This window comes from Saccostrea echinata, unplaced genomic scaffold (assembly GCF_033153115.1).
Source record: "Saccostrea echinata isolate AGI-Se365-2 ecotype Australia unplaced genomic scaffold, CSIRO_AGI_Sech_v1 ptg000037l, whole genome shotgun sequence".
Classification (NCBI taxonomy): Eukaryota; Metazoa; Mollusca; class Bivalvia; order Ostreida; family Ostreidae; genus Saccostrea; species Saccostrea echinata.
This window is the reverse complement of record NW_026889786.1, coordinates 2964150-2983532: the sequence shown is the minus strand read 5'-3', so window position 1 is coordinate 2983532 and position 19383 is coordinate 2964150. Positions and strand designations below refer to the sequence as shown.

General features: G+C 34.3%; 2 protein-coding genes and 1 non-coding gene across 3 annotated transcripts; 2 read left to right on the top strand and 1 right to left on the bottom strand.

Moving 5' to 3' along the window:
- The first annotated feature begins 2352 nt into the window (after positions 1–2352).
- Positions 2353–4530, top strand: LOC133200255 (dynein axonemal light chain 4-like). Its single transcript, XM_061336068.1, has 3 exons — positions 2353–2493; positions 2930–3013; positions 3943–4530. Exons 1-3 carry the CDS (start codon positions 2425–2427, stop codon positions 4105–4107), a joined length of 318 nt encoding a protein of 105 aa, XP_061192052.1. The 5' UTR covers positions 2353–2424; the 3' UTR covers positions 4108–4530.
- A 2606-nt stretch (positions 4531–7136) lies between these two features.
- Trnas-gga (transfer RNA serine (anticodon GGA)) lies at positions 7137–7209 on the top strand. The gene has a single exon. It is a non-coding gene; the product is annotated as a tRNA-Ser (tRNA).
- Positions 7210–10601: 3392 nt separating this feature from the next.
- On the bottom strand, positions 10602–19049 carry LOC133200254 (26S proteasome non-ATPase regulatory subunit 10-like). The gene is made up of 6 exons (XM_061336067.1): positions 18904–19049; positions 13251–13349; positions 12966–13112; positions 12455–12621; positions 12199–12280; positions 10602–10984 (listed from the first exon to the last, which is right to left on the bottom strand). Exons 1-6 carry the CDS (start codon positions 19042–19044, stop codon positions 10916–10918), a joined length of 705 nt encoding a protein of 234 aa, XP_061192051.1. The 5' UTR covers positions 19045–19049; the 3' UTR covers positions 10602–10915.
- Between the last annotated feature and the right edge of the window lie 334 nt (positions 19050–19383).

The window sequence follows — 19383 nt, the reverse complement described above, 5'->3', positions numbered from 1 at the left end:
AAGTCTTTAGCCAGGGGAGATTAGTAGAGATCTTTTTGAAGAAGTTGATGGATGCGAAGGAGCCAACATAGTAGGAGGATGTGGTGAAATATGTAGTGAAGAAAGCAAGATGATGCTCAAGACCAGGACCAAATGAGATTTAGCATAGAGTGTACAGGAGGTGTCCAAAGCTGCTGTAAAAAGTATGGCATTTTCCCTTGAGTGCTTTAGAGGAAGGGAATTTTACAGTTTGTGTATTATCAAACTGAAAAGATGTAGAAGGATGCTTTGTGTCTAAGAAGACGAATGGGAAAGAGTGATCATGGACGGAATACAATCAGCAAGTTTAGGACCATTTCTTTTATGAATATCGAAAGTGATTTTCCTGTCAGAATTAAACATGAAATTTTCAAAATGTATGACGAAGATTAATAGACAAACATGCTCTCATGGTTTAACAAGAAAAAACTGCTTCTTCTCACATTCGCTCTCTCTATTGTAACCAAGGACTGTGACATGTTGAATATAATAATCCACCACGTGATTTCTTACCTCAGGTAACTCTGTGAATACTAAATTCCGTCACATGACTTGTAAAGCAGCATGTTTTGTGCTAACTAGGACATTGTTAGGATTTAAAAGATTCTTTACTTACATGGACGTGCACATATTGTTATAATTTTAGTTTTTGAAGCCTTTGTAAATAGTGTACTTGTGCCATCAGAATAAAGAGGGAATGGGAAAGAGTGATCTCGTATTTTTTTTTAAATATCTAGTCTAATTTTAGACCCATTCTTGCAATGTTAGCTCCACCTCTCACGCATACCAAATGTTCAATCAAGGGCAGGTAAGTGTAAAATCTCTATATTTGAAAAGAGTAAGGACAGAACTTCTGACTGACCAATAAGTGGGATGGGGGGCAACTTCCCAAAAATAATCTGAAAAGGCAAAAAAAAAAAAAAAAAAAAAAAAAAAAAAAAAAAAACTATAATTAACTGTCCAAATCCTGGAATTTGCCAGTGCTCGACGAGCAACAAAAAGTGGGAGGGGCCAACCAGCATCTAAAGGAAAATTTACTATAGCAAAATACTATACTAAGAAACACCCCCCCCCCACCCCCCGCGTTCTACGGGCCTGAAAAATGTTCATGCATTAGACACAAAAATAACAATAATCTGGTTTTATAAATATATATATTTTAGTAAAAACACTACTAAAATTAAACTATGATTGATGCATATAGGAAAGAAAACGGCAATGTTACTTACGAATTCACATTGCCAGACTGCGTGTATATAGAGGATATTCAATGTTTTGTAGATGAATATGGAATTTATTTCACGAGTGGGACAGGATTTTTTGATATTTTCACGAGTGCGAAGCTACAAAACATTGAATTTTCTGTTTATTACATTTTCGTTGATTTTCCCTTTGCCTCTGTCTTTTCCTAACACAGTGTCATAGCTAGGCTTGACGTCATAGTTGAGCGGTTGAGACGTCATAGCTTAGCAGTTGTGAGATTGAAAACATTACAAAGCATGGATTTTAGCGTCATATTTGGGAAGAAAATTGCAGTTTTAGCTCTATCAAGATGTTTAGTTGCTATCTCTATCTTATGACAGGCCAGAAATTATTTTTTACTTACTTTGATATCCTTTCACACAGTGAGAGAATCTCATATTGGTATTCTTTCACACTGTGAGAGAACATCACTTTTATTCAATAAATAAATCACAGTACTTCACTGTTGAAAATGTAATAAAAAATAAGATTTATTGAGACCAATTTGGGGCATACAAGTAAAGAGTACACGAAAGTTAAAATTGATAACAGCAAAATGTCGACATAAGAAAGAAACTAAATACAGGAGATTATAGCAGATAGGGGGTTATCTGTAATAGATGCTTATAAGACATATTAAATTAATATACATATACAAAAAAGAATGTGTATCATGTTTATTGGTATTAGAGTGTTAACATTATTATTCTTTTATATTTATTTGGTTCTTTTTAAGATCAGATATTGCAGTAATTTTTGTTTGAAAATATTGATTAAAAACTGCCTAGCTTGATAAGCAATATATCATTTCATTAGACATAATCCACAGAATCCCCCCCCCCTTCCCCCTTTATTTCTTAATCTGAAAGAAATCCTACAAACCAATTCGGAGATTACAGAAAAGTGGCCTTTTTCAAGGAATCTATCCAAATAGGAGACATCAGGAACACTAGGAGTTGAATAGGATCACACTCTAAGGGTATTTAACATAAAGTTAACTAATCGGGATAATTTTTTCTGCATCTTATGCCACTGCCATTTTCCTATTAGACACACCGGATATAGATTTTTGAAACTTCGCGCATGCGGGCAAGTACTTGGTTACGGGTTGTCTGTGAAAGCTGAAAATACTTTGCAGGTAGATTTATTTATATACAGAAAAATATGGCAGAACAAGAAGAACAGAAGAAAGAACCAGAATCAAAGAGAGTTCACACATACCCGTTAATTCGAGTAAGTTTTGCATTTCGACTCAAAAACTGGTTTTCTGAGATAAACGATGAATACATTCAATAATTGAAAAATAAGTCTTCATAATAAAAAAAAATGAAAACAATGGATGGAACAAAGGTTTAGTAAGTTGTGTAAAAATCTCCATTGCTCTCATATTGATTTAATAAATTATACTATGTTAAAGGGAATACTATTTTTTCTCTTTCAATAATAATTGTAAAAACATTCATTAGAGGAATTTCGGATTACCAACATTTTGTTTCCAAAGCTACAAAGCAAATTTCTTATCACATGTGTTTAATGAAATTTTGATATTTTCTGTTTGGTAATCATTTCTCAGATTTTGTACATTTTATAATGAAGTTGTGCTTTTTAGGTACTTAATAAATCAATTGAAATCAGAAGTGTGGACTGACAATGTTGTTTAATTTTTCAGCACTCAGACATGAATGACGAAATGAAAACAGAGGCAATGGAATTGTGTGTAACAGCATGTGAAAAATTTGCATCAAACAATGAGGTAAAGCACAAATGCTAATACCTTTATTGTTCTATCATCTGCATTTAATGTACATGTACATGATAATGGAAAATGTCACACTTAAATTTGTAAAAACAATCTAATTTTGTCAGACTTGAATTAGTAAATACAATCTAATTTTGTTGGGAAAGGCCCTCACCACAGTAACATTACATTCCTCATTGCTGCAATATAGAAGAACTGACTGTTCCTGCTTCTTTTTACCTTGTTTTTTTTAAAAAAAAAAAAAAAAAAAAAAAGCAACCGTAGCAATCTTTAAATATGAGACATCGTTACATAAGTTAACAATAAGAGCAATAACAGCATTATCAAACAACAAACTGTTAAAATTTATTAGTAAAATACTGTTTTGCAAATCTCCTTAAAAACCAAATTAGTTCAATTACAGTGCTGCCAGTCTAACTATTCATAAAAATCACTCCAATGGTCCAGTTGACCTGTGAATATTAACATGGATAAAAGATTGATTAATGATACATCTTTGTTTGAAATTTATGCTTATGAAGAACATAATCTCCAGTTGTAAGCATGTGTATGGTATATGCATTTGATTTTGTAATCATTTTGATGACATTTTTCAGATATATTTACTCAGTTAAAAGTGAAAGTGAAAAAAAGTTAAGTTCCCATGACAAGAATTAAAGCTATATTTGCTTTAGCACAACATTCATCTATTTATGCATCCAGTAACATATATTGTGTCAATGTGAGCATCATTATATGTATAGATCTGCACATTTCCCTCAGCCTATTCTAGTAGAATATCTTCATGAAACTTACACAGTACATAACTTTGTTAACATTTTACTCGTACAATAATAATCTAATTAGTTTAGTTATGTTCATCATTTTGCTTAAAAGTACATATAGTTGTATATTGATGCCTTTGACTCCCACTAATATTTCAGAATGCAGCACGTATGATAAAGGAGACAATGGATAAAAAGTTTGGTGCTTCTTGGCATGCAGTTGTTGGAGAAGGATATGGTTTTGAAATCACACATGAAGTGAAAAACTTACTATATATGTTTTTTGGAGGAAATATGGCCATTATTGTTTGGAAGTGTTCCTGAAAAGCAGATGCCTTACTTTATTATTTCATTGTCATTTTGACTTTCCAATATATTTTAATAAGCAGCAATATTTCTGCCAACAACATAACAAATGACAGCGACAAACAAAAGTCTGTGATATAAAAACATCTCTGGAAATTAAAAGAGACCAAGCTGCACATTCAGTTACCTTTATGCCTTCTTTCTTTTCTTTATTTTGTTGCCTTCAATTCCATTATTTTTTATTTACTACTTCCACCATATTGTGCATTTAAGCGTGTTGCTGTAGTGCCAATTATTACTACAATATGTTAACTTTATTTTAGGATATGTGAATGAATAATATTTTCCTTACTGATTGTTTTTTTTTAAATTCACCCAATTTTAAAAAAAATGTAAAATGCATGCAAGTCTGCTTGTCCAGATTTTTTTTATATACAACTTATAGATCTGTAAATATAACATATTAAAATAAAGAACATTGTCTTAATGAAACTGTGTCGTCTTTCATTATCCCCTCTCCACTTTAGCAAAAGTGTGAGGACATTAAATCTCATTTGTCTGGTCTGTCGATCTTCTGTCTGAGAAGAATACAACCCTCTATTTTTAGCTCTACTGGTCAGAGACCAGAAGAGCTTATGCGATAGTAGTTTAGGTGTATGTCGTCCGTACGTCTGTCTGTAAACAATTGTTCAAAATGCTTTTCCTGCAGTTTTGATCTGATTTCAATATAACTTGGCACACAAGTAGACTAAACTAAAAAACATTTAAGAAATGAATTTAATTTTTGGAAATTCATGAGGACATGAACTACGACGCTTCAGGCTGGCGTATTTGATGAAGCGCGTTAGCACTTCATGATAAATATGCTGGCGTGAAGCGTTGTAGTTCATGTACCTCATGAATTTTCAAAAATTAAATTCATTTCTTATATTTACATTATTTTTCTGATGAGTTTCCACAAGTTACGCTATTCAACTGTCATTTTGAAGCAAAACAGTTTGCACTAAAGTCTTGATGCCAAGTATGGTAGTATGATGCAACAATGGAGATATTCATGCCATGGTTACTAAAAATAGAAATTTCTTTGAAATACTTTCAAAACACTTCTCTTCCTACAGTTTGATCTGATTTTAATATAACTTAACATGCAAGTAGACTACATTGAGATACATAATTGTCTTAATTATTTTTTTTTTATTTTGATGAATGATGTTGCAATGGTTACTAAAAGTGAAATTTCTGTAAAATTCTTTTAAAAGGCTACTCCTCCTACAGTTTTATTGTGATTGCAATAAATCTTGCCTAAAACAGAGACTAAACCAAGGATCATTATTCTATTTATTGCTGTTGCAATGTTTCAAGTCTAAGTGCAACTTTCTCTTCGTTTGTTATAAGTTCAAACCAGTAGAGCTACAGTCTCATCAGAGACTTCTAGTTTAAATGAATCCAATTATATACAGTAAAACAAATTGCCAAGGACAGATGAATTTGCTTATAAACATAATTCATTATATCTGTTAGGTTCACAATATGTTTTAAATCCAGGAGGAATGAAAATTATTTTGCTATAAGTATCATTATATTCATTATATATACATTCATATATTCGCTGTATTAGCAGGCTTTACTGTAATAACACAAAATAAACTGACACTAAAAAACAAGAAAAAACAGATGATCAGGCATCAACAATAAAAAAGCTAGTCTGGTAATCAGCAACAACTCAAAAACTTCCCTGTATATACATACTAGTGCTATCTGCACAGTTAGTAACCAAACATAACATGTGCTAACGTTTAATACATAATAGTCAGAGTACACCTAGCACAAACCCCAATGCCATGGTCTCTCTTGGCCTTTGATAAATATTTAAGCCTATATAATTTTAAAAATGTATGTACATAAAAAAAAATTAATCTCGTATTTATTCATCTTATTATTTAAAAAACTATTAGAAGTAATGAAAGTACTTTTCATCTCATATATTAAAAATTTTAATTCTTTTATTTTTTACTTATCAAATACATCACTCACATTGATTACAGTGTGGCGGTCAGACGGGTTCGATCGCCGGTGGCCAGATAGCTCAGTTGGTAGAGCACCTGACTGGAGATTCAGGGGGCCCGGATTTGAATCCCGGCTGGTCCGCTGCATTTTTCTCCTCTCCCGTTACATTTGGTGCCGTGACCAGGATGTGACAGGTGAAAGACCTGCCAGGGAAGAGCCTGGGTTGGTGTCTTTGGGGCCGAAGACCTTTAAGGAGGGAGGAATGTGGCGGTCAGATGGGTTCGATCGCCGGTGGCCAGATAGCTCAGTTGGTAGAGCACCTGACTGGAGATTCAGGGGGCCCGGGTTCGAATCCTGGTCTGGTCCGCTGCATTTTTCTCCTCTCCCGTTACATTTGGTGCCGTGCCATGCCCTGGAAGTGACAGGTGAAAGACCTGCCAGGGATGAGCCTGGGTTGGAGTCTTTGGGGGGCCAAAGACTTTTAAGGAGGGAGGAATGTGGCGGTCAGACGGATTCGATCGCCGGTGGCCAGATAGCTCAGTTGGTAGAGCACCTGACTGGAGATTCAGGGGGCCCGGGTTCGAATCCCGGCTGGTCCGCTGCATTTTTCTCCTCTCCCGTTACATTTCGTGGCCGTGATCGTATAGTGGTTAGTACTTCGCGTTGTGGCCGTAACAACCCAGGTTCGAATCCTGGTCACGAAATGTAACGGGAGAGGAGAAAAATGCAGCGGACCAGCCGGGATTTGAACCCGGGCCCCCTGAATCTCCAGTCAGGTGCTCTACCAACTGAGCTATCTGGCCACCGGTGATCGAACCCGTCTGACCGCCACATTCCTCCCTCCTTAAAGGTCTTCGGCCCCGAAGACACCAACCCAGGCTCTTCCCTGGCAGGTCTTTCACCTGTCACATCCTGGTCATGGCACAAAATGTAACGGGAGAGGAGGCCTGCCAGGGATGAGCCTGGGTTGGAGTCTTTGGGGGGCCAAAGACCTTTAAGAAGGGAGGAATGTGGCGGTCAGATGGGATTCGATCGCCGGTGGCCAGATAGCTCAGTTGGTAGAGCACCTGACTGGAGATTCAGGGGGCCCGGGTTCGAATCCCGGTCTGGTCTGCTGCATTTTTCTCCTCTCCCGTTACAACACTAATTATCATTTAGTGAATAACAAAGGGGAATAACTTCTCTTATTCCCATGCATGATCATAATAGAGCCCCTATACTTACATGTAATTCCAGAACCTACATGTATGTCCCGGGGGCCATAATTTCACAATTTTGGAAAAGCACTTTTTCTCATCATAACTATGCAGTTAATTTCTCTGCTAAATACCGAAGAGCAGAGAAAAAGATGTTCAAAGAATAAATGTATAATTTTCACTATATTACTATTAGAGCCATGCCCCAACACCAGAACCCCTGCCCCAGGGGCCATAAATTTCATAATTTTGGAAGAGTTTCTATGCTAAATACTAATGTTATACCTTCAAAAATTGGTTCCTATATAAATCTTTACTTAAAAAAAGCATAACATTTCCAATGTTTAACTGAGCAGTCATTAAAAAGTGATGTTTGACCAGAGAGTGAGATATAAGACCTGCATGTCGATGAGATATTAGACCGCTTAAATCACACACTGTGGGCAGGATCAGCTAAATCTTATGAGAATAGTTTTTCCGCAGTGCACATAAAGAAAATTTTGATAATGGAAGCCAGCAAAAAATAAACAAATAAAATATAACAACACATTTATTGACAGCTATTCTGGGGCAAAATACTTTTTGTCAACCCCTCAATCCAAACAGTTTGGTTCTTGGGTCCAACAACATGAATGTTCCTCTCGAACCCAGTTAATAAATGTATACTTCTAATAATATAATAATTAATGCTCAAGGGAAGAGAAGATTTTCGAAAGAATTAATGCATTTTCATGAAATGATCAATGATGCCCCACCTTAATTCCAATACCCTTGCTCCAGAGGGACATGAATTTCATGATATTGGAAGAGGTACTCTTGCTCCTTATAAACATGCACTTAATTTGTATGCTAAATACTTTAAAAAGAGCAGTGAAAATTTTAAAAGATTTAATGCATTTATACACTATATATTATGACCAATATATAAAGCTTAACCTAACACCAGAGCCCCTGAATTTTACAGTTTTGGAAGAGGCACTCTTGCTCATTACAACCATGCACTTAGATTGTCTGATAAATTCTTAAGAGCCAGGAAAAGATTTTCAAAGAATAAATGCATTTTCACTATATGATGAATAGAGCCCCACCTTTATTGCAATACCCCTGACCCATGGGCCACCAATTTTATAAGGTGTACTCTTGTTTATTATAACCATGCTTTTAGTTTGTCTGCTAATTATATATATGGAAAAGAAGAAGATTTTTGAAGAATTTAAGCATTTTTACTATATGATCTATAGAGCCCAACCCTAACACCAGAGCCCCTAACCCTGGGGTCATGAATTTCACAATTTTAGCAGAGGGCTTAATCTTATTACAACCATAACAACAGTTTGACTGCTTAATTGCTTTCCAGTGGTCAGGGCCATAAAACTTGGATGATCTCACTTTTGATCTCAGTCTCACTTTTCTGCTATTAATTCCCTTGGTAAAAGTGAGACTGAGATCAAAAGTGAGCTCGTCTAAGTTTTATGGCCCTGGAGCCAGGAGTGAAGAGAAAGATTTTTTTATGATTGCATTAATTTTGATGGTTTTGCCCTACCTCTCAGGCCTAAAGGGGGGCAGGGGTCATGATTTAATTCACAATTTTGTTCTCATTCAGCTATAGATGCTTTATGCCAAAATTAGTTGAAAATTGGTTCTGCATGCAGTTCCAGAGAGGAAGATGGCAATGATCAAATATTAATTATCCCATGATGGACAGCACAAAAACAGATGACTCAGGTGACCTATATATAGCAAAAATTATCATCTCCCTAATATAAACTGCTAAACAGTATATATATGTCCATGTATGTGAATCAATACATCTTTTAATGTATTTTTTTAAAAAAGATTATTAATATTATGAAGATTAGTCTTTTGATACATTTTGAAGTACCGTCTTCTTGAACAGTTCAAAGTACGAAGTAATGTCTTCGACACATAGATTTGAATCCACTCAGTTGGTGATCACAAACTGAATTTCAAAGCTATTTAATCTTGGAGATCAATCATTAGTTGATTGTTGTCTCTTGGCCTAAACATTGAGCTACTTAACAAAATTAAATATCAAAAAGAGGCCAGTGGACAACACTCATCTGCACCTTAGACCTGCTGTTCTTCAGATTCTTCCATATTCATGAAAAATGTTGACTCTAGCCTCAAGGAGTCATACATGGGAATTCTGAATATTAATATGACTAAAAGCTTCCTTGCTTTTCTGGATAGGATATTATTAAAATTTTCCTATACTACAGTACATGTATTTTTTTTTTTTAAAAATTTGTTTTATATTTGACTTCCAATTTTAGCCTCACCCTAACCCCAGAGTCCATAGTTTAAACAAACTGGAATCCAATAAGAATGTTTGCACATCAATATTATTGGATTCCCACTTTATATCTTTTCTGGCCCAGTGATTCTTGTGATTTTAAATGATTTGTCTTTTCTTAATTATCTCTTCTTGCAATGGGGCATATGGCCTTCATTTCTTCTTTGTACCAAGTTTAGTTGAAAATTTGCCCATTGGTTGTGGAGAAGATTATTCATCAAGACTAAAATATGAGAAATTTACATCACTTATGATGACAATACTAAAGAAAATTTTGACCAGGAAAGCTCAAGTGAGCCTTATGCTTTGGTGAGCTATTAAAAAAGCAACTGCAACTTTGTCATTAAAACACAATCGAAGTGTGCACAAATCATCAATCAAGCTTCCTTTGAGGGCAAAGTCATGCTTTTGTACAATTAACTTTGTCCATTTACAGTAAAACACACGTATAGAGAACACGCTTATAATGATCGAATTGACACCAAATTACAGCGAAGTGATTTTCATTCCCTGTGACTTTAAAAACTGTATTATGATACTAACAGATATAAAAAAAGATCTCCCATGATTTGTAGTTGGATATAATTTTTATCCAACGAGTTGTGTTTTTTATCCCCAAGCCTTGGCGAGGGGATAAAAATACACAACGAGTTGGATAAAAGTCATATCCAATTACAAATCATGGGAGATTCTTTTTATCCCATGTTTAATACTTCACAACCAATGTTTTACACTGTTTTATATAGGACTCCACTTTATTTTACTTCATCACACTAACGCAAAAACCATTGTGACGTCACAACTGCACTTAACTGTGGGATATGAAAAAAATATCCAATGAGTCATATCCATGGGATAAAGGGGTAAACATGGGATAAAAAGAATTACGTTTATTACAAATCAAAATCATCTGTGACCTGTCCCTGGCATTTTGTTATAAGTGTGTTTTACTGTAACTGACTTACAAGCAGAGCATGTTCATAAAACAAAAGAGCCACATTTTATCAGTTTATTTCAGAAAAATATGTACATGTACCAAAAATTGTGCATAATATGTCTCTTTATGCAGCTGTTCTCTTTCATGTACTTATCCATTATTATTAACTTTCAGTTGTCCTCAAGTTTTATGTATATTGAACATGTACAAATGTAACTATATGAAATATTTGCCATTTTCATTTCATTTCTTGCTCTTGTCTTCTATTTAAAAGCAGTACAAGTAGGAACAATTTCACAATGAACACTACCATAATATCAGCATAAAGGTTTGAGCAGTGTCCATTCAGATTTCAGATGGCTCAAAAGACCTTCATGAAGCAATGCTTTGTAATGATCTTTTTAAACTGGGTGGTGCCAAATCAAGTGGTGACTTTTCATCCTAAAACAAAAATCAATATGTAATATCAAAAGCTATATCTGTAATTTTCAGTTTTATCTATTACCATATATATGCTAATTACAAGATATAAAATTGTGTAAGAGTTAAGTAAGAAGTAAGTATCAGGTACATACTGAAATAGGAACAATGAATTGCTACTCATAACTCATCGTCGCAAACCATGGTTTTAAGTCCACAAGAGAGAATCGATGTGAATCACCTGTGGGTTACCGATGATGCTCATAACTCAACAGGCTCCGGGGTCTTAAAATTTAGACGAGCTCACTTTTGATCTCAGTCTCACTTTTACCAAAAGAATTAATAGTGGAAAAGTGAGACTGAGATCAAAAGTGAGGTCATCTAAGTTTTATGGCCCCAGAACCTGACCAGTTCTTGGAGATTTTGATGGGAAATTTATTTGAAGTGCCTTATATGCCAACTCACATAATACCTCTTCAGTAAATAATTTACAATAATTATACAATAAAACAAAAAGTGAAATTATAAACTTAACCACACTCCCTTTCCCTTCTGTGAAAGAAGCCAATTTGAATACGATTACACCAGCCAAACAAACTAAAGCATCTTTCGAGCCAATCAAACTTAAGCATTTTTTGTGCCAAACAAACTTGAGCATCTTTCGATATTTATTGTACACATGAAGATACCAAACTATGTGACATTTCAACCTTATCACCAGGGATTAATCTAGGTTTTTTTGGGGGAAACTACCCTTTCTGGAGAAATTGGGAAAATCAGCCAGATCGAGGTATGGGGCGACTCCAGACCCCCAGCGGGTGCAGGGTGGGCCCTGCTGGGGAGCCCAATTGAATTTCAGCATTTTTATGACCATTTAGAGTGCATAAAATAGCAAAGTCAAACCATATTTCACATTTGATGAAAATTTTTACTTTAATAAATTTCCCAGTTTTTATGAAGGGAAAAAAAGAGCTTTTTATCATTGTGAGGGGAATTTTTTACTCATCAAAAGGGAGAAAATGGGATATTCAGGGGAAATTTTCTCTTTGGAAAAAATACTGAATATCAGTAATATACCCTAGATTAATCCCTGACCCCACACATTTTATCCGATTTAAGAGAAGTAAGAGGTAGTTATGTGAAATTATTTCTACATCACGTAATACTTTCTATAGGAGTGAATTTTATAATTGCAACATATGTATACAATACACCCTCTAATTATGATGCCATACCTTATTAAGAAGTTCTACTTTTGCTCCATGCTGGATAAGAAGTTTTGCTACCTGAACTCTTTCCTCTTCACATGCTAAATGCCTGTAAATAAAGGATACGATATATCACTTTATTTCATTATGCATGCCTTAAAATATCTGAACTTTGATAAAAAGCAGGAGTCCTCAACATTCATCTTGTTATTTCAAATTTATGACTTTAAATTGGCAAGAGTTATAAGTTCAGAATTTAAGCAAATAATTTCTGGACAATTACAGTGGTGTATTTCCTTCTGTGTCTCTGTGATTAACATCCACAATGTACTGGAGGAGAAGCTTTACTAATTTTAAATGTCCCTTTGATGCAGCTCTATGTAATGGTATGTGTCCATACTGGTCAAATATATTCACATCTGCTCCATGCTCCAGTAACTTTTCTGCAATCTAAAATGCACAAAAATTGCATCTGTTTTAATTTTTTTGTTTACTAATGTTATCATTTCTGTCAAATACCAAACATTTTGTGGCAGATTAGTTTCTCATTTCAGAACAGAAAGACACAATTTCTCCAAGAAAAGAATTTTTTAAAAAGTGTTTTTTGTCTTTGTTAACACTAGATCACATTGTCTAATTTGCAGCCTTCCACAGTAATTGGTGGATAGCTCCAAAAATGAGTGAAAAAACATTCTTGAGGAACATAAAACAAACAAACAATTAGGTACATTTGTAGATCAGACATTTTATTAAAAAAAAAATTCAGCTTAATATAAGTGCATGTAAAGTCTTACTTCATATCTGTCTTTGGAGGCAGCATAGTGTAGTGAACACTGTCCTGTATTATTGACTGCATTCACTTGGGCTCCTTTAGCAATGAGCTGTGATACTATTTGTTCATGACCAGCAGAGGAAGCTATCATAAGAGGTGTCCAGTTTGACTAGAAAAATAATAATAAAGAACTCGGCACAAAAATAAGATAAGAAATACATAAAAATGAATTTAAAGTTTAGCTGAGATTTTACAAAACACAAGAAACCATTAAGGAATTGTTTATTACATAATTATGTGTAATTACCTCATCTCTAGCATCTACTGGAACATTGAGACTGAGAAGGTAATCTACAACATCATCTTTCCCTGTTGATGCTGCCCAATGTAATGGCATTCTACTTGTCTAATATATAAAAGTAAAACCACTTTGTTGACTATAAAGCAGGATTACATGAGTAATTACAATAAATCTTAATACAACTTTTGATAACAGTCTTAATTCATTATTTTTTTGTTGCAGATATGGTTGTTGTATTTTTAAACAGAGTTAATTTGCTTTTTTTACAGAGTTAATTTGTTGACTTCAAATGATTATAAACTAAATGTGTCAGAGTGACACGGGCCTTAACAGTCACCTGAGTATTATACTAACACCAAAACTCCTGACCCTGGGGCCACATCTTTCACAATTTTGGAAGAGGCACACTTCCTCATCATAACTATGCATTTAGTTTGTTTGCTTAATACCAAGGAGCAGAGGATAAGATTTTTAAAGAAATAATGCATTTTCACCCTACATTCAACAGAGCCCCACACTAGCACCAGAGCCCCTGACCCTGGGACCATGAATTTCACAATTTTGGTAGAGGGCTCAGTTTTCATTATAATCATGTCAATAGTTTGACTGCTTGATGTCCAGGAGTAAAAAAAGAAGATTTTAAAAGATAGCATTAATTTTGATGTTTAAGCCCCCCCCCCCCCCCGGCTTCAGGCCCCATGGAGACAGAGGCCATGAATTTCATAATTTTTACTCCCCTTCATCCATTAGTGCTATATGTCAAATTTGGTTGAAATTGGTTCAGTGGTTCCAGAGAAGAAGCTGAAAATGTTTAAATGTTAATGCACATCACACAACAATGGACAAAAACAGATAGCAATATGTCACCTAAGTAAACTTAGTAAACCTAAAAATCCACGATTTATCTAAAAACATCTATAGCAAAATAATATCCGAAAACAAGAGGCCCATGGGTCACATCGCTCACCTGAGCACATTGGCAAGGCAAAAGCACAAATCAGTTCAGTATTGATAAGATTACGGGGGGGGTGGGGGGGGGGGGCTTGAATTTTAAACTACCTGATGATGCTTCCATGTCAATATATAATTTGTTTTAACAAATGGCTTTGTTGTGCTTGAAAAGTTTACGACGACGCCAACGACGACGACGACAGACAACCGACAAATTTTGATCAGAAAAGCTCACTTGAGCCTTTGGCTCAGGTGAGCTAAAAAAAAACAAAACAAAAAAAAAACCATCAGTTGCAGACAAAGGTTAATTTATCTTAAAGTGACAAATAAAGATAAGCCTGGAAAATTTTCTGTCCCAGACAAGATAATTAATCCCAGGGGATTAATTGTACTGCTTTCTGATCCTTTACTTCCAAGTTTACAATAAGAACTTTTTCAGTAATGATAGAATGAGTTTATTATCAGACTACCTGTTAAATTTAATAGTATTCTTGAATTTAAATGCGGCAGCAAAAAAAAAAATGAATAAATAAACAAAAACAACAAGAGGCCCATGGGCCACATCGCTCACCTGAGTAACATTGGCCATGCTGTTCTTTACCAGATTTCCCCCCTTGTAATACTTATTGTGGCCCCGCCCTACCCCCAGGGGTCATGGTTTTTACAATTTAGCATCTACACTACCCCAGGATGCTTCCACATAAGTTTCAGCTTTTCTGGCCCAGTTGTTCTTGAGAAGAAGATTTTTAAAGATTTTTCCTATATATTTCAATGTAAAATTTGGATTCCCTATTGTGGCCCCGCTCTACCCCCAGGGGTCATGATTTGAACAATTTAGAATTTACACTACCCCAGAATGCTTCTATATAAGTTTCAGTTTTTCTGGCCCAGTTGTTCTTGAGAAGAAGATTTTTAAAGATTTTTCCTATATATTTCAATGTAAAACTTGGATTCCCTATTGTGGCTCCGCCCTACCCCCGGGGGTCATGATTTGAACAATTTAAAATCTACACTATCCCAGAATGCTTCCACATAAGTTTCAGCTTTTTTGGCCCAGTGGTTCTTGAGAAGAAGATTTTTTAATGACCCCACCCTATTTTTGTCTTTTCTTGATTATCTCCCCTTGAAAGGGGACTTGGCCCTTTATTTTAATAATTTAAACTCCCCTTCACCCAAGGATACTTTGTACCAAGTTTGGTTAAAATTGGACCAGTGGTTCTTGAGAAGAAGTTGAAAATGTGAAAAGTTTACAGACAGACGGATGACGGAAAACGGGTGATCAGAAAAGCTCACTTGAGCTTTCAGCTCAGGTGAGCTAAAAAATTTTTTAAAAAAAAAGCATATCTTTATGTATATCTTGTTTTTTAGAATTTAATAAAATCATAACTCATTGTGTATTTTACCAAAATAAAGTATGAACATTATTTAAATCCACATTTCAGAGAATGTAAACATCGTTCAGAATTGACCTTAACTTCAAATCAAACTTCATTTGTAGACAGAAGTGTTAATTAATCTCGATTTGACAGAAACAGATAATGCTTTGGATTTTCTTCGAGAGGAAAGTTAATTAATCCCATGGGACTAGTTGCAGCTTTCATAGTTTACCGTATATACTTGAAAATAAGTCGGTCCGCCTATAAGTCGGTTGTACTTTTTAAGCTTATATTAGAGGGCTTGACCCTCTAAAATTGCAATCTTCTTGTAACTCGACTATAAGTCGGACAAAGAATTTAGAATCAAAGTTTAACTCCCAAAAAACCGACTTATAGGCGAGTATATACCGTACAATAGGAACATTCTAAGCAGTTATCTCTCTTTGCCCTGGCATTTATTCTAATGTAAAGTTAGGGAATCTACCCCACCACCCCAGCTCCAAACTGGATGACATAGAGAACCAAACTTAGCATCAAAATATGTCTTACTACCTCTTCAACCAACATACCAAATTTGAACTTACATGTAATTGGTCAACTACAAAAAAAGTTATTCGAAAAAAACAGAAAATTTGTGGACGGAAGAATGACAGACGGACAGACAGATGGACAGACAGACAGAGTGATTACTATAGGGCACCCGCAAATCCTTGCGAGGCCCTAATTATTAAAGTCTGATTATTGTGATTATTCTAAAAACTCTTTAATTCACAGGTAAACAAAACCTGCTTTGAATACAAATTACAGTGGCTTATAACATTACAATCTGATTAAAATCCTTTGATCTGCTCACATAGATCGCTACACATGTGTAGCTATCTATGTGAGCAGATCAAAGGATCTGATTTTAATCAGATTGATAACATTATAATTTTTTTTGTAATTATAATAATACAATATCACTTCAAGGAAATATTTAGGGATGTTACAGCTGATTGATATGCACTTATATTTTTGTGCTAAAACTTAATTGATCTGAGTGTTGAAAACAAGTTATTTCTTGCCGATACTACATTCTTTAAAATAATTGAGCAAATTGTTGAAGTGTACTTTATCAAAGGAGTATGACAGCACTGACAGGTAAACAAAACCTGCTTTGAATCAAAATTACAGTGGCTTTGTATTCTTCTGTTATTCTAATACAAAAATAGTGTTGCATGATGAAATCACTTAAACATGTTCAACATTTCAAGATTTTTTCTAAATAGTTACAAACATGGGCATAATCCTGTTATTAGCATCACGATGCTTATAATTTTTAACGTTTTTTATGTAATGTCAGAAGTGTTAGAAGTTCTTAATACATGTATATCAATATTCAATGATTTTAAATTGTTGATTTTTTTTTAAATTTCCATTAGCAATTGAACCATTTCAATAAAATATATGGCCACCCCTTAGTTAAAAATTGCACATCTCAATCTGTGAAATGCCCAAAACTAATACGCATTGTGATGCAAATTTAGAGTATATATTAGGGATGGCAATGAATATTCGAATATTCAAATATTCATTCGATGAGTTGATATTCGAATATGAATTTAAGATTCAAATATTCAGTGTTTTTCAGATTTCATAAAAAGAAGTACTGTGATTGATAAATTTTGATTAGAGCGGTGCTGGAATTATCCTTGTTTAATTTACTAGCGATCAATTTCGATCGCCTGATTTCTTTCACTACTTTCTTATCTTATAGATCTACTAAATTACATGTATTTTGTTTTGAGTAAGGTGCTAAAGAATTGTACAATAAAGCTTTACGTATAATACAAAACGTTCTTTCAAAGTTTTTTTAGTTAGATATGATCAGATCTAGAATCGAGGAAAACAAAATGAAATCTTAGAACATCTAAAAGACATGAAGAGTATAAATTAATTGATCATTGAATGGATGTCTGATAGAATTAGTCTGTAATTAATATTGTAAAGGGCTTAATTTCAGAATACATGTGTAAATTACTTGATTATCTCGAGTTGTAAATAATCCTGAATTTTACATTTATTATCGGGAAATTAGTTAATTACCTAGAAAAATTGTCTATGGAAATATTTGTTTACATTGTATCAAAGATTATAATCATATCTCTTATTAGGCAGATAATTGACGAATGTAATTTATTACACGTATTGAAATCTGAACAGTATAACTTCACGCCACTATCTTGCCTTTGGTAAGACGACTGGTTCCTCAGTTGGAGCTACTATTAATGCACTTGTTTCATTTGTTAAAATTATACTTTTCTACATTTAAATCAATTATTTATTTTTAAACATTGACAATTGTCAAATGGAATCTCTTATTGTACACCTACAAAAGTCTTCATACAATTTTACTTCGAATATAAGTATACCTAGGCTTAACCTTTCATGATGCATATTTATAATAAGATAAAACAGATTTTATTTCTTTTATCGAATATATTCGAATACTTTCATTGAATATTCGAATATGAATTATTGACAAAATTGACATCCCTAGTATATATAGATAGACAACATTCATATAAATACCTTAAAACTAATTTGCATTGCGATGCTAATTACAGGAGTATATATAGAAAGACGACATGCCCAAACGTGATGCAGAACTGGCTATGACCTGGACAAAGACTGAAAATAAACTTGAAGCAGACTCGGTATACATTTGATTTAGATTTCTATTGTTCTTGTGAATAACACTCACAGGCACTTGTTTCAGTACTAAATTTTTTAACCCATAGTATAATATAACACAAAGTATCCAGCTCTGAAATATATGGAGTACCCCTCCCTCCTCAGAATCGCACTCATTTACACTTTCAGAGGAAATGTGTTGGCAAACTGTTTATTACCATTGTCTTTATACTATGGGTTTAAAAAAATTAGTACCAAAACAAGTGCCTGTTTTAATCTGTAACAGTAAAGGAGAAAAATGCAATAGACCAGACCAGGATTGGAACCTGGGCTACCTGAATAATTAGTAAGGTGCTCTACCACCTGAGCTATCTGACCATCAGCATATTTGAGTACTCCCCCCCCCCCCCCAAACAAACACAGAGTAACAGAAGATTTTAGAACAAAAAAAATATCCTTCAGTGTCATGTCGCATAAAATGAAACAAATGTTCCAAAGTGCATTGTAAATTTTCAATTTACCTTCATTTATATTCAATCAATCAGATAAACACTGCTGTAACTGTGACACAGCATTTTTGAGTCTGACAGCAACTAGGCGCCTAATGCTTTAATGACATCGTAAGAAAAACTAGGAATTGAAATATTCAAACATCATACTTCATCTTTCTTTGTAGCGAGATCTCTGTTTTCCCTTATTTTCAGTTGTAGCAGCGGCAAATTTCCATCATAAGCAATTTTGCAGACGTCGTTTGGATCTGTGAGAGCCATGCTAAAATGACTTCCGGTAATTTTCAACATCGGGATCAACCAATAATTTATGCTAAACGTTATGTTGTAAATAAATGTTTTCTTGATACGTAAAAATTTAAAATTCTCATTTTGAACAGAAATCGATCATTTTCTAGGAGCAAGAGCTACACTCATTCTTTTCAAAGCAAATTTCAGAAGTGAAGAATTTCTATCGGGATCAAAATTCAAAATTGATTAAACTTTAAAAAATGTTTACCTCAGGACAGGTGAGTTAACATACTTTCTTTATTTATTCCTAGTATTTATAGTCAGAATGATATATTCGATATGTTGTTTTAATAGCTAATGACAATTCAGAGGCTTGTTTTATTCTCTAGACGTAAATGC